Genomic DNA, 16,005 nt, shown 5'->3' with positions numbered 1-16,005 from the left:
TTTCTGGTCAGGTGGTGGTGGCGCACACCTTTAATCCCAGCACTCAAGAGGCAGAGGCAGGTGGATCACTGTGAGTTTGAGGCCAGCCTGGTCTACAAAGCAAGTCCAAGAAAGCCAAGGCTACACAGAGAAACCCTGTCTCGAAAAACCAAAAAAAAGAAAAGAAAATTTCTGAAAAAGAAAGCCATTACAATTAGTCCAACATGTATTTACAATGTGCTTTACCCAGGGCATCCCAACTCACACTAAACAGTTTTATGTCCTATTATTTTTCATCACCTATGACTGTTACACAAATTAAATAAAATTAGTAATATTTTAAAGAGGTTTGGAGAAAGGAGATTTATTTAAAATCTCTGTATCCAGTCGGTCATGGTAGAACATGCCTTTAATCCCAGCACTTGGGAGGCAGAGGCAAGTGGATCGCTGTGAGTTCAAGGCCAGCCTGATCTACAAAGTGAGTCCGGGACAGCCAAGGCTACACAGAGACCCTGTCTCAAAAAAACCAAAAAATAAAAATAATAAAAATAAAATTTCTGCATCGAATATCAGATTTTATAACCTAATGAAACTTTTATTCTATGATTCCAATAAAAGCTGTTTTATATAAACAAATACCATTTTAAGACTTTATAAAACATTTAATAGACTCAAGGATACTCTTGTAATGGGCTTTAAGAAGGAAAGTGAATGCTTGAATTTGTAAGAATATACTTGTAAGGCCTTTTAATACATCCCCCAAACATTCACATTTGCACACATTTTTAAGGCAGGTATGCTCCCATCTCTGTCTTTCGACATGAGTCTGTCAGTCTGTCTGCCTTTTGTCATCTGTTGGTCTGCCTTGCGTACCTCTAGTCCTGTATGGTGGTTGTGTCTGGAGTGGACCCTTCCGGTCTCTCTTGAGTCTGTGGATCCTGAGGTTCCTGCACTATTGAGAGTTCTTAGCTAACAGCCTGTTTGTGTTGGGACGTTTTAGAAATAAAGAGCAATAGGGCCGGCATAAGGGAAAAGCTGTATTCGTTCAGGAAGGCAAGAGCTGCTGTAGAAAGGACAGAATCGGAGTTCGGAAGTCCCCATAAGACAGGACAGAATCAATATAGGAGCCAGGTAGACGTGCCCAGTGTATACTAGTTTCCTAGTGCTGTTTCAGGGGTCTCCAGAGAAGGATCGTCACTTGTGTTCTTGCTGAAAGGCTGTAATTGAGCATGAACTCCAGCTGTCCCAGAATGTCCACGCATTCTCCTTAGAGGAACGCTGTAAGTGTCAGCGTGGACACGTCACAAGAATCTTTACTCCAAGTGTGCCCTGGGGCCTTGCTTTTCTCCTTTTGGTATTTTCTTCAGTGTAGCTGATCCCAGTAGGCACTGGTGTACAGGACTGTCCTCCCGATGAGCCAAACTCCGCCTTCTCCACGAGTTCAGCTGGGCCTGCAAAAGATCCTCACAGCTGGGCTTGCTGACTGCTGGCTTTCCCTCAGAGAAGGGGAGATGGGGAGAGCTGGGGGCCTTCTAGGAGTGTCCAGCCACTCCTCCCAACCAGGTGTACACAGCTCTGCCTTAGTTGCCTGAGGCCTCAGGGAGGGGCAGGAAGTAGGTAGGACTGGACAGGACTTGGGGGGTGCTCCATCTGGGCGGCCATAGAAGTGCTTCCACCCCACTGAGTACAAACCTCCAATGTGGCTGCTTCAAAGCCACCCTCACTCCTGCCCACAGCCCAATAAACTCACTGGTTTTTCATAATAAACGCTGGTACATTGGTGGGCTTCACCTCAGTAATTTGTCATTGCCATCTTCAGCGAAGAGTTCAACATTGCTTACATTTCTTCCAGGGAAGGAAGTTTACCGGCAGCCATATTGACCCTTATTTAAGGCACTTTAGGTCACTTCCCTTGTTTTTTTTACAAAGTAGATCCAGCTGTAGGATGACATTAGAGTTTAAGATTTTTATCTTTTGGCCAGTTTCCCCCTCTCTCTGTTTGTGTTGAGGCCAGACAATATTACAATACAATATTAACTTCTGTTTTTTCAGGTTCTCAGGATCAGACATCCCAACTTTTAAAGCTACAATAGTCCAAGGAAATAGAAGGCAGATTTCCCATAATGCTATGTTTCAGTTAGGGTTTCCATTGCTGTGAAGAGACACCATGACCATGGCAACTATTATGAAGGAGAACATTTCATTGGGGCTGGCTAAAATTTCACAGGTTTAGTCCATTATCATCATGATGGGAAACATGGCAGCGTGCACACGGGCATGGTGCTGGAGGAGGAGCTGAGAGCTCTGCATTTTGATCCATAGGCAGCAGGAGACTGCGTCACTGGGCACGGCTTTGAGCTTATGTGCGACCTCAAAGCCATCCTCTACATAGACACACTTCCTCCAACAAAGCCACACCTCCTAATAGTGCCACTTGCTGTGAGCCAAGCATTCAAGCACATGGATCCTGCAGAAGGAGCCTCATTCCCCACTGGAATGACCTTTGCTTGTGCTCTGTGATAGCTGGGAGACTGTTGAATCTGAGTATAGCTGGACTTTTGGCTGCTTTGTGGGTTCCTTTTTCTATCACCCTTATTCCACCCTTCCAACCCACCAACACTAGGTAGGAGAGTAAGAGTGTTAGAGGAGAAAGGGGGTGTCAAGTTCCTTGGTGCAAGTTTCATCTTTGGCATCAGGATACTCAATTTCTTCTACTCTTCTCTTTGCACATGACCACTTGACAAACAGCAACCAACCACAGAAACAGCAAGCAGCAGCAGCAGCAGCAGCAGCAGCTGCCACCGCAGCCCCTCTTGGGGCTCTGGCATCCTTATACCCTTTCAAGAGTCCTCAGAATTCCAAACATCATACACTCGAATACACTATCTGCAGCTGGCAAAATCATGCTAGAGCATGAGGCAAATCATAGCTGCTGTGGACAGTCTGAAGCAATCCTTTATCCCACACCTGGGATTAAAACAAAACATATTCCCATAATGTTTCTGTTTGTTTGTTTGTTTGTTTGTTTAAGAAACCAAAATTCTCACTACATGTGAGACTTTTCCGCCCCTGGGAAGCTGCTCTGTTTGAGGCAGGGAATATAGAACAGGAGGAACTGTAGCTTACGCTCCATGCTCTTGTTTTATCTGGTCTGCTTGTTGTTGGGTTGGTTATATATGTAGTTATGGTGATGGTGAGGATAGTGATGGTGATGATGGTGGTAATAACAATGCTGATGGTGATGTCATAATGATGGTGGTGGTAGAAATGGTGATGATGATGATGATGATGGTAGTAGTGGTGATGACCATGGTGGCAGTGGTAATTGTGATGATTGTTCTCCCTTGGCCAATAAGTCTGGGAAATGCTGGATATACAAAGCTCATTTTGGGAGTAATTTGAAGCAGGATTTATATCAGGCTTTAATGGCTCCCCAGGGGGTGAGTGAGAATTCCTCTGTGATCTCATGTTCTACACATAAGCCTGCAAATGAATGTGGACCACAACAGGCCGTTCTTGCTACCAGAGTTTAAAACCTTCCAAGAAAATGTAGCTCATTATGTTGCCTTACCCAAACCCAAAGGTGGACACCTGGAGCACATTGTCTGACTCATGGTTTTGTTGTTGTTGTTGTTGGGTTTTGTTTTGTTTTGTTTTTGACAGTACAGTGTGGGTTAACACTGGCTTTTCTCTCTCCACAGAACATTGATATCACCAATTTCAGCAGCAGCTGGAGCGATGGGCTGGCCCTCTGTGCTCTGCTGCACACATACCTGCCTGCCCACATCCCATACCAGGAACTGAACAGTCAGGAGAAAGTAAGTCAGTGACTGCGCCACCCCACTTCTCCTCCAAGAGGAGGACAGAACTTCTGTGGCAGTGCATTACTGGATGGGTGGGGGCAGGCTTAATAAAGCTGGAGTGGACATCAGGAAGGGCACAGAGGGTGGGATGTGCCTGCAGCCTGGGGTCCTATCCTCAGCAACTGTGTTTCAGCTGCCCTTCTCAATGCCTGCCCTCTGTTACCAAGAAAAGCAGTGAGTTCCCGTTTACTGTAGTTGATGAAAGGGTCCTATCACCCGCTTCCTAGAGAAAACCCTGGTTTATCTGTGACCTTCATTTTCCTTTAAACACCTTCCTAGAGGACTGACAAGATGGCTCAGGGGTAAAGGCTCTCACTCCCAAGCTTGACAGCCTAAGTTTACTAACAGGACCTATGTGGTGGAAGGAGAGAAGAAACTCCCACAAATTGTTCTCTCATTGTGTGCACGCACAGACGCGCGCGCACACACACACACACACAAATAATAAATAAATAAATGTAAAAATTTAAATAAGTAATGTTTGGCTAAATATTTGGATACCAGACATAGCCAAGTTGGCACAAAAGCCATCACAGAGTATCTTGCAGGACTGGCAGTGTGGCTCATGGCAAAGCACTGGTCCAGCATGTGCCAGACCCTGGGTTCAACTTCTAGCATTGAAAACATAACTTTCTTCAAAGCATTTCCATGTGGAGTGCTTTGTAAGCTGTGAAACAGGCTGAATATGCTCATGTGATGTTTAGGAGAAAAAGTGTGCAGTGCAATCATGTTCAGTCTAAGATGTCTAAAATATTCAAGTGTTGTGTCAGGCAGGCAGACAACAAATCTAGAATACAGATTGGAAATCAGAGCTAGAAGAATGGGTGTGGAGGAATCAGTGAAGATTTGTGCTATAAGGTAGCACTTCCTGAGATGAGACAGCATTCTGTATTTGTACTGTCTGGTAATGTCAAAAGGGTAGATACAGATGGTGCATGAAGCCATGAATTGAGGATCAGCCAGCCCCCCTGAGCTTAAGGGAATTGTCTTAAACAACTTTCATAACTATAGCAAAATAGCTAAGGCTGTGTATGTTACAAGGAAAAGAGGTTTATTTAGAGCTTTGAATGCTGAAAATCCAAAATTGGGGCAGTCATATCATTTGACCTCTCATGAGGCCTCATGGTACATAGCATTAGAGCAGTGAGACCGTGTGCAGAAGACTGATGCAGAGTGAGACAGCAAACCAGAGAGATTCAGAGGCCAAGTTTGCTCTTCTTATATTAATTTGTTCTCATAGAAAATAATCAGTGTCTCGTGAGAACTGCATTGATCTCTTCAGAGAGCACGATGCCCAGTAACCTGCTTTATCAACATCCTAAAGGTTCCATGACTCCATATGCTGCTGCCCAAGCTTTCAGCACACGAACCTTCTGGGCCACACTCAAGCCCTGTACACCACATTGTAGAAGCACAGAAAAGAAAAGTGACCCAGCAGAGGGAACTAGAGGAGCTCAGAGTGGGGACTGTCAGCCATCACAGAGGCCAGGGGCACAGCAGGCGGCTGACTTAGGTGGCATTCCCTCCCCTTCCCTCTTGAGTTTCCACCTCCCCCTCCTTTCTGGTGTGATGTTACAAAAATAATTATGCAAATAGTGAGCATAGCAAACTTCAAAATAATCAGCAAACTTTCCTAAAACGATAGCCAGTTAAACTTCAGCACCTACTCACACACACACTCTAAAACCTGAGTCTTCCTGAAAGTGACGTGTTTATCTGTAGTCAAAAGGCCTGGCTTCTTTGTCCTTGAATCAATTCAGATCTGTTGAAAAGCAATTGGCCTTTCATTTGAATCATACGAGAGTCTTAGCAGAATTAAAATATTTTGTTTACAAATGCCTTCTCTTAAGACCTTATTAGTAATCCAATAATACAAATTAAAACAATAAAATACCATCGTAGCCTGACACATTTGGAAGGTATGGATAGGGGTTGGGAAAGACCGTGGTTTCTGGAGCTAAGAACGGTGAGCCTTTTTAGGAAGCAGTTTGGCATTACAGTCTCATGGACCATGTCCACTGTTTGTGTCTCATCTTCCTGAGCAATGCAACCTAAAAGTTGACTTTAAAATGTTAAATTTCAGTCCAAAGGGACTTTAAAATAAGAACAAAGGCTCCATTTGCACCAAAATAGGGATTGCTCCCCTAGTGTGGCCCAGAAGGACCCATCTACACAGTCTGCTGGGCTGAGCAGAGCTGTGTCACAGACACAAGACTGAGATTTCCAGCTCTTGGCCATCGATCTCCCTAGGTGTCAAGGAAGAAGGCTGGTGGACTGGGCAGTATCACCATGGATTAGCAGCTTCCCAAGGCTACACAACAGGCTGGAAAAAAGCATGCATAGACATGTCTGCTTTTCCTCTGACATCGTTTATATAGCAGCAAGTTGACTTCAGTGTCAGGGGAACATTTGGTCTAGGGCCAGATGTTCAGACAAGGCAGAGTGAAGACCATGGGAAAATGGAAAAATAGAAAATTGTATAAATGACCTTCAACTCCTGGGCTCAAGTGTCTTCTTCCCTTAGCTGCTGCTGCTGCTGCTTTTTTTTTTTTTTTTTTTTCTCTCTTCGAGACAGGGTTTCTCTGTGTAGCTTTGGCTGTCCTGGACTTGCTTTGTAGACCAAGCTAGCCTTGAACTCACATTGATCCATTGATCCTCCTGCTTCTGCCTCCCAAGTGCTGGGATTAAAGGCGTGTGCCACCATGCCTGGCTTCCCTTAGCTTCTTAAATAGCTGGAGCCACAAATGCATGTCCATCTTATTATAAAAGTTAAATATTACTGCCGTAGAGTGCTTGCCTAGCATTCACAAGACTTGGGTTCAATCCTAATACTGAGGAAAGAAAAAAAAAAAAACAACTAAGTGTATCAAATAGCAAAATGTGATGAACATGCTTCTCAATTATATTTAAAATGTCTAAAACTTAATGGCTTTCACATGAGTTACTGAGGCGGGGTGCCATGACAGGGCTTTGAGGTTGTCTATACAAAGGGGTGTCAGAGAATAGTCTGGAAGAGTCTGAGAACAAAGCTCCAAACTGAGGCTCGGTGGCTCTGGTGCCCTCAGCGTCTAAGGGGAAATTGTTTCAGCCTAGAGTCCTCTGTCCAGCCACTTTTACCAAGCATGGTGGTAAAAAGAGAATTTTTCTGTCTGAGTAAATCTGGAAAATGTTCTCCTGTACAGTGTGTCTCAAGAATATACTTCAGTGAGATGGGGGTATAACCCTGCAGTGGATAAGAGGTTCTGGGGGGCTCTTGGGTAGAAAGAGTTCTTTGAATACTAATAGTGACTAAGAGCTTCAGAGTTTGAAAAGATTGATCCGAGGATGCCTGGTCCAAATGTGAGGCAGACCCTCCGTGTGAGCAGAGAACAGCAGCAGGCTGCAAGGAGAGAGCTAGGAATTTCACACAAGCACCAAAATAAATAAGAAGTCGGAAGATGAGGGACAGTTCTCCACTAAGGGAAGCCTGGAGCCTCCAGACTACGGGGGAAACAAAGCTTAGGAGAAAGATTGGGACCGAATCGCACCAGCTTGTCCACTGAGCGCCGTAGGCTGGCCATGGCATGAGTGCACACGCAAGTAAGTAAATTTTAAAAAGAATGGTGTAAGACGATGGCAGTCACCACGAGATCCCTATAAAAAAAGAGAGAGAGAAACTAGGAGGCGGTAGGCCAGGTGTGGTGGCGCACACCTTTAATCCCAGCACTCAGGAGGCAGGAGGATCACTGTGAGTTCAAGGCCAGCCTGGTCTACAAAGCCAGTCCAGGACAGCCAAGGCTACACAGTAAATGGGAAGCAGTTCCCTCGTGGACTAGGATTGGGGAGGAAATAGCTTTTCATTTGGTTATATTTAATTACCTCCAGGTATGACTTTAAGGCCAGGTCTCACTACAGTGCCCTGGCTGGCCTCTACCTCGGTCAGAAGTGCATCAATGCCACACCCGGTTTGGTTATCATTTGTGGCACAGCCCTATGAGAAAACACAAAACTCCAGAATGTGGTGTCATAAATCTTAAAAAGTCAGGTGTCAGTCAAAGTCATTTCCCGCAGCGACCACCGTAGCCTGTTGGCCTCTCCTTCCTGACACAGCGCTAGTCTGCACTGTTGACATGGTGTGCCTTGTTTTGTCTAGTGAGTAGTCATGTGCCCGGTGCCAACGGCCGTCCCCTCTCTCAGCCTTTCTCTTTGTCTTTGTAACGCAGAAAAGGAATCTCTTGTTGGCTTTTGAAGCAGCTGAAAGTGTAGGCATCAAGCCCAGCCTGGTGAGTATTCTATTTTGTATCCTTTTGACATTTTTTCTACTTCATGAAAAAGAACTTCCTGCTACCCACTAAACAGGTAAGTGATGCTCAGATCCATTTGCATAGCTCATGATTCCTCATATGAAGTTATCCATTTGGCCTGAATAGGCTCTAGATTGGGTGGGGGGGTGTTTGTTTATTGTTATTATTTTGCCTGCATGTGTGTCTGTATGGGGGAGAAGAACCAGGAAAATCTAAGCTGAAATAACAGTGAGGTACAAGCCCATAGCTCTCCAAGGATGGGAGGAGTCAGAGAAATGAAAAGTAAAAGCTCTGTGGAAAAAGCAGTACTATGAATGATGTCATGCCAATATAAATTTGAAGCAGAATGGACAGTTTTATAGAAATACCAATGTTCAAATATTAAATATAAGTATTTTCTCTAAATCTTACTCAAAAAGTAGAACACTAAACATTTAAGAAGTAGAGTCCTGGGGCTGGAGAGGTGGCTCAGAGGTTAAGAGCACTGTTTGTCCAGAAATCCTGAGTTCAATTCCCAACAACCACCATAGATGGTGACTTACAACCATCTATAGTGTGATCTGATGCCCTCTTCTGTCATGATGTCATACATGCAGATAGAGTGCTTATATACACAATTACACAAATAAGTAAATATTTTTTAAAAAACAAAAACAAAAAAGAAGTGGAGTCTAACTGAAGTGAGGGCTCAGCAGTTGACTGTACTACTCTTGGGAAGGACCCAGTTCGTTTCCCAGCACCCATGCTCAGCAGCTCACAACTGCCTATACCTGCCATTCCAGGGAGTCTGACCCTTGGTTTTGGCCTCTGCAGTCACTGCATTCTTATGCAGAAACCTATACTCAAACCCACACATGTACACATAATTAAAAATAGGCTGGGCATGGTGGCGCACGCCTTTAATCCCAGCACTTGGGAGGCAGAGGCAGGCGGATCGCTGTGAGTTCGAGGCCAGCTTGGTCTACAAAGCAAGTCTAGGACAGCCAAGACTGCACAGAGAAACCCTATCTCAAAAAAAACCAAAATAAACATAAATAACAACAATAATAAGTCTTTAAAAATAAATTTTCATGTATCCCTATCTGTTTAATTACATACACGTTTTGGGGGCAAAACAGATAAGCAAGGGAGGTCACTTCAAAGTAAAGCTCTGTAGTGTGCGCCAAACTTTAGAACATGGTCCTGATCAGCCACCGTGAAATGGGCGTCACAATCCTTACAGAAAGTTTGGGCAAGCGCTGTTGGCGTCATTGCTATTGCTGTGGGCCACCGTGGAGTGTCCTCCAGGACTGACTGGCCGTGGTGTGGTCAGGGTTCACTGTGGCCTTAGTCATTCAGTGTGTGACACACTTGCTCACTCAGGCCATGCACAGGATTGTCACTACACAAGACTGCACTTCAGAGCCTTATCCATCGTCTGGCTAAACATGTGAGTCCAGTAAGTGATGTCAGTTGCTTTTTATAAGTTTTACGGTCATTTAAGTGGTGTGAAGTGCCTTCACTCTGTGGTGCAATTGTCGCCACCCTCCTGCAGAATTCTTATCTTGCAAAATCGAAACTCTGAATCTGTTAAACATTAGCTCCCCAGCTCCACCCTCAGCCTGGCAGCCACCGTTCTGTTCTTGGACTCTAAGAACTCACCTGTTTCAGACACTTACCCCGTGTAAATGTATTTGCTCCACCATATCTCTCTCACGTTTGGCCTATGTGATGCAGTATAAGGTCCTCAAAGTTCATCTGATAGAAATCCCTTTCTTTTTAAGGTGAATTATATAGCTTTACCACATTCTGTTCATCTGTTCATCCCTTACTGCCACTAGGGTACCGCCATAGCTGAGCTCTTCTGAGCAGATGCTGCTGTGAACCAGGATGCACAATGGCCCTGAGAACAGGGCCAGGAGCAAGTACGTGCTAGCAAATGAATAAAATAGGAAACTGTAGTACATTTCTGGTAGATGTTTTTAGATTCATTTATTTTTATTTTATATGTATGAGGTGTGTGTGTGTGTGTGTGTGTGTGTGTGTGTGTGTGTGTGTGTCTGCGTGCACATGCATGTGCTCCAACACCAATATAAGCCTGGTACCTGTGGAGGCCAGAAGAAAGCATCAGATACCTTGGAACTGGAGGTTCCGTGTGGGTACTGGGAACATAACCCAGCTCCTCTGGAAGAGCGGCGGCCAGCGCTCTTGACCACTGAGCCATCTCTCCAGCCGCTGTGGTATATTTCTAATATACTAAAATTCTTAGCCAGTATTTTCAAGGTCAAGGTCATTTTCATTCTGCCTATGGAAGTGTTGTGTTCCCCTTCATTTGCTCTGTCTGCTGCATCCCGTTAGCTGGGTACTTAAGCCATAGTAGTTCATCCCTAGGTTATTCACGCCAAACCACAGGGGTGTTTTGTTTATTTTGTTTGTTTGCTTCAGAGCTGCCATACCAGTTGCAAAGGGTTCTTACTCTCTGCAGATGCAGGAATGTCACTGAACTCAGCTCTTGTCTTGAGTGACTGATTAACCAAGGCCTTTGACAAGAAGCCCCCTTGAGAAAGGCCTGCCTCATCATAAGAGGGAAGAAGACCATCTTCCAGATTTAATGCTGCCTGGAGCTCCTTTTTATTTCCTCTTCAGAAAACACCTCCATTCACACATGTAGTGGACAGACACAAATGCAGGCAGAGCACTCCTAGAATAAAATGTAAAAGAAACCAAAAAAACACCTCCAGTGTCTTCTTGTCAGCAACTGCCCTGTGGGCCAGCGAGATGGCTGAGTGGGTAAAGGTGCTTGCCACAAAGCCTGATGACCTGAGTCCAATCACTGCGATACACATGATGGAGGGGGAAAGCTGACCTCCACAGGTGTGCCATGAGATGTGCATGTCATACACACACACACACACACACACACACACACACACACACACACACGCTCACTCACTCACTCACTCACTCTGTCTGTCTTCTGGTAGAATCGCAGCAATTACCCATAAATGATATGACCATTTGTCATCCATATGTGGCAATGTCATTGCCATTGTTTAGATTTGGCTGTTTTTATAGCACCTGTCTTGTTTTGGGGTTTTTGTTTGTTTGGTTTTTGGTTTTTCGAGACAGGGTTTCTCTGTGTAGCCTTGGCTGTCCTGGACTCACTTTGTAGACTAGGCTGGCCTCGAACTCACAACAATCCACCTGCCTCTGCCTCCTGAGTGGTGGAATTAAAGGTGTGCACCACCACCGCCCGGTTTGTGTGTTGTTTTGATTAGTTTTGTTTTGTTGCAGGAGTGGAACTTTGAGACAGTTCACTTTATAGCCAAGGCTGCCCTTGAACTCCTGATCCTCCTGCCTAACTCTCCAGAGTCCTGAGATCAGAAGTGCATGGCCACAATGCTCTCTGTTGTTTTAATGTGAAATTCTCTGCTGGAAAAATATGTTGAGCTCTGTTTTGCCCACAGTTCTTTGCTGGCCATGTCTTCCTTGGCCTGGTATCTTTGTCTTTCTTCAAAATCTGATTGTTTTCTTATTGTTGAATTTTTAAAAAGATTTATATGTACACACACATACACACACACACACACACACACACACACACACACACACACACACACACGCTGGATACAGATCTTTATCATACTTGACTTTCAGATGTTTTCTCTCAGTCTGCGACTTATGTTCCCCACCCCTTGTTCACAGACAGGATTTCTCTGTGTAGCCTTGGCTGTCCTGGACTCACTTTGTAGAACAGGCTGGCCTCGAACTCATCGCAATCTGCCTGCCTCTGCCTCCCGAGTGCTGGGATTAAAGGTGTGCGCCACCACGCCCAGCTTCTTTTCATTCTCTTTTTTTTTTTTAGATTTATTTTATTTATTGCATATGAGTGCTTTACAGAAGAAGGCAGCAGATTACATTACAGATGGTTGTGAGCCACAATGTGGTGGTGGAAATTGAACTCAGGACCTCTTAAAGAGCAGATGGCGCTCTTAACCACTGAGTCATCTCTCCAGCCCTCTTTTCATTCTCTTAACAATATCTTTCTCGGAGCAAGGTTTTTAATTTTGACCCAGTTGTTTTCTTTCATGGTCATGCTTTGATGTAACGAAAAGCTCATCACCCGACCCACAGTCACACACCTGATCTCCTCTCGTGTCCTTCCCAGAGCTTTCAGCCGTTTTCGTTGCTCTTGGTTTCTGTGTGCGCTGTGAAGTGTGCATTAGCTGCTGGCTTGTGTGTTTGCTTTGTGTTTGATCCAGTCCAATCCAGTGCCAGGTGCAAAGAGACCACCCTCAATTGCCGTTCCCTGAGCTTCGACCCTTTGTTGTTCTTCTACACTATTTGGTATATTTTTGTATTCATAATCATTTGCCAATGTCTATCAAAAATTAAGATTTGCTGAGATTTTGATTGGAATTACATTAAATATGTGTCAAACTGGGAATAATTAGCCAGGTGTGGTGGCACACGCCTTTAATCCCAGCATTTGGGAGGCAGAGGCAGGCGGGTCTCTGTGAGTTCGAGGCCAGCCTGGTCTACAAAGTGAGTCCAGGACAGTCAGGACTATAAGAGAAACTCTGTCTCGAAAAACAAATAAACAAACAAACTGGGAATAATTAATAATCTTACCAATTTTATCTTTTAACTTATAAAGATATCGTGTGTACACTCATTTAGATATTTGCTTTCTGCCAAGTTTTTATAGTTTTCTGCATATCAAATGTGTATATATTATGTTAGATTTGGCCTTTAAAACTATGGGTTGGGAGGTGGAAAGGTGGCTCAGTGGTTAAGAGCAGTGGCTGCTCTTCCAGAAAATTCAGGTTCTGTTCGCAGCACATACATGGCAGCTCACAATGATCTGGAACTCCAGTTCTAGAGGACCTGATGCCCTCATCCTGGGCATGTGCCAGATATGTGTGTGGTTGACTGAGAATTTTGGAGTTTTGGTTTCTTTAAAACAAAAGGCAATATTATAAGAATATGTTTTCATTTTAATTCCAGATGTGGGAATAGCAGCCGACTATGATTCACCTTGTGCTCTGGCAAGGGTGTGGGTTTTGCCAGCTGCAGATAGTTTCTGCAAGTGTCTGACATTTTAAATTCTGGGGACTTAGCCAGGCATGGTGGCTCACACCTTTAATCCCAGCACTCAGGAGGCAGAGGCAGGTGGATCGCTGTGAGTTCCAGGCCAGCCTGGTCTACAAAGCTAGTGCAGGACAGCCTAGGCTACACAGAGAAACCCTATTTTGAAGCACCTCCCCCCAAAAAAGGGAAAGAAAGAAAGAAAGATAGATAAATAGATAGATAGATAGATAGATTGATTGATTGATTCTGGGGACTTGGCAGAGGATATATAAAGCTAGGGCTCAGAGAGGTGGGGTTGCTGTTGTTGGCTGGTTGGGGGTTGAATGCTGTTGGTTGTAGAAGAAACTAGTTATCCTGATGGCAAAGATCAAACTTACCCAAGGAGCTTGACACCCTAACCAGCAGAAAGTAACCTAACGATAATGTTGCCCTCTGTCCCCTCTATCCTTTTTTTCTCTCCTATCTAGTGTTGGGAGTTTAAAGGGTGGAGAGGGTGGAACAGAGTAGGGAACCCACAAAATAGCAAATGCTGGCTACATGTGGTGCATAGACATATATGCAGGGGAAACACTCATACACATGAAACTAAAAATGCACTTGGGAGGGGTTGTAGGTAGTTTTGTTGTTGTTGTTGTTGTTGTTGTTTTGGTTTGGTTTTGGTTTTGTTGTTGTTGTTGTTGTTGTTGTTGTTGTTAAAAATCCCAGTTTTTGCCGGGTGTGGTGTGCACGCCTTTAATCCCAGCACTCAGGAGGCAGAGGCAGGCGGATCGCTATGAGTTCCAGGCCAGCCTGGTCTACAAAGGGAGTCCAGGACAGCCAAGGATACACAGAGAAGCCCTGTCTTGCGGGGGGGGGGGGGGGGGGGTCTCAATTTTTTATTTCTGGCACACAGGAAAGTGACTGGGGTCTGTGGGACTGTGTACTGGAACCATGCTAACCTTGCGTGCAGACTTGGTTTTCAACCTCTACAATCTTGACATCTGCAAAACTGGGTTTATTGTTTCCTTTGTAATCTGTATGCCTTTTTATTTCTTTTTTATACCTTATTAGAATAGCTAAAACTTCAACTACTGTATTAAACACAAGTAAGAGAATCCATCTTTGTCCCATTCTTGGTTTGAGGGAGAAAGCATTGTCAATTAAGAGTGATGTCAGCTACTGGGCCTGAAAGGTACATACCCTATATTGTGTGAAATAACTTAACTTCTCTGCCTTTTTTTTTTTTTTTTTTTTTTTTTTTTTTTTTGGTCATGAATAGATTCTGAAGTTTGTTGATCATATTTTTTTCTCAGTCTGTTAATAGGATGAATTACATTGATTTAAAAGCATCAAATCAGCTTTGCGTAGCTTACTTAGTCATGATAGGTCCTACTTTATAGATTGATAAATTCAGTTTACTAATTTTTTTTTCAATTTACTAGTAGTTTTGTGTCTACTTATCTGAGAAACATACAGTTTTCTTGCAGTGTCTTTGACTAGCTCTTGAGGTGGGCTAATCTGGTTTCACAGGATGAGTTGGGAAATGTTCTCTCATCTTCCAATTTTGGAGAGTGAATAATTGGCATTAGTTCTTCCATATGTGGTTGATGGAATATGTGGGCCTGGGTTTGGGCAGTTAAACTAATGCCATATGTGATGAGGTTATTACTAGGACAACCTACCTTCCTCCTCCTGAATTGTGTAAAACTTTTCTTCAGAGGTTTTCGGATGCCATGTTAACCATGTACCAAATTGTTTTTTATTCAGTGATTGCTGGTATGAAACCATCTGAGTAAAACTGTGACTTGTAACTGTACTTTGAAATCATCTGAAACTGAAGACACCTCCCTCTACAGCAGAGGTTCTCACCCTGGGGTCAGGACCCCTTCAGCAATCCTCTAGCTCCAAAAATACTTATATTACAATTCATAAAAGTAACAAAATTACAGTTATGAAGCAGCCACAAAATAATGTTATAGTTGGGGGTCCCCACAACATGAGGAACTGTATTGAAGGGCCACAGCCTTAGGAAGGTTGAGAACTGCCCTACCGAAAGGAAAGTTTGCTGTCTCTCTTGAGTTCGTAGGCATGCCAGGGCACCTCTGTGTCCTAATCAGCCTGGACAGTCTTTATCACATGGCCATCCCATCAGTAACAATCCCTGCTCCATTTTTTTCCCAAAGATTTCTCTGGGCAGAACTGTGTGGAAGGCCCTCTTGCTCCCTTTGTACCTTCCGGGTGATTGTGGTTTATTGTCATTTTAGCAAGACCAAGGAGCAGAACAGAAGAGAAATGATCAGATATTGAGCCAGTGGTTGATTGACAGCTATCTGTCATCACCCAAGAGCACAAGTGCTCAGTTCAGCCTCTTTTTCCATAGCGTCTCTGCTTCTGCCTTATGTTCTGTTACGACTTCAGAAGACTCCAATTCCAGTCCCAAAGTTAACAATTAAACATGTTCTAAAGAGGCTGGCAGAGTATCCAGCCGGGCCCTGAGGCCCCCCCACACACACAACTGCCTTGTCACAGTATCCTGCCGGGTCTTGAGCCCTCCCCCCCTGCCCCCCCAACTGCCTTGTCACTGTTCAGCCTTGCCCTTATACATGCTTATTGACCATGCTTGCTTGCAAAATTAGCCCCCCAAAGAAGTAAATTAATAAAACTAAATGGCCTCCCCCCCAAAAAAAATCACTGAACACAGCAGAAGGAAGGAAGGAAGGAAGGAAGGACAAAGAAAGCCCCAGACAAGACACTAAATGGAAATAACAATAGTAAGGCACATGCTTAAATTGACTGCAGGCATCTGTGGGAAGCCCATGACTAGCTCTCCA

The 16,005-nt window shown here is 44.2% G+C and overlaps 1 protein-coding gene across 3 annotated transcripts in view; it reads left to right on the top strand.

Moving 5' to 3' along the window:
* The window catches only part of SPECC1 (sperm antigen with calponin homology and coiled-coil domains 1), a 256,505-nt gene that overhangs the window by 235,914 nt on the left and 4,586 nt on the right, over positions 1–16,005 (top strand). For all 3 annotated transcript variants that reach the window (XM_084760864.1, XM_084760865.1, XM_084760866.1), the window contains 2 exons: positions 3,681–3,797; positions 8,045–8,104. In XM_084760864.1, coding sequence (XP_084616990.1) covers positions 3,681–3,797; positions 8,045–8,104 — 177 coding nt within the window. The remainder of the gene's footprint in view (positions 1–3,680; positions 3,798–8,044; positions 8,105–16,005) is intronic.

The sequence above is a fragment of the Acomys minous genome, assembly GCF_964271855.1.
Source record: "Acomys minous genome assembly, chromosome: 16".
Lineage (NCBI taxonomy): Eukaryota > Metazoa > Chordata > Mammalia > Rodentia > Muridae > Acomys > Acomys minous.
This window is presented reverse-complemented; position numbering and strand designations above follow the sequence as displayed.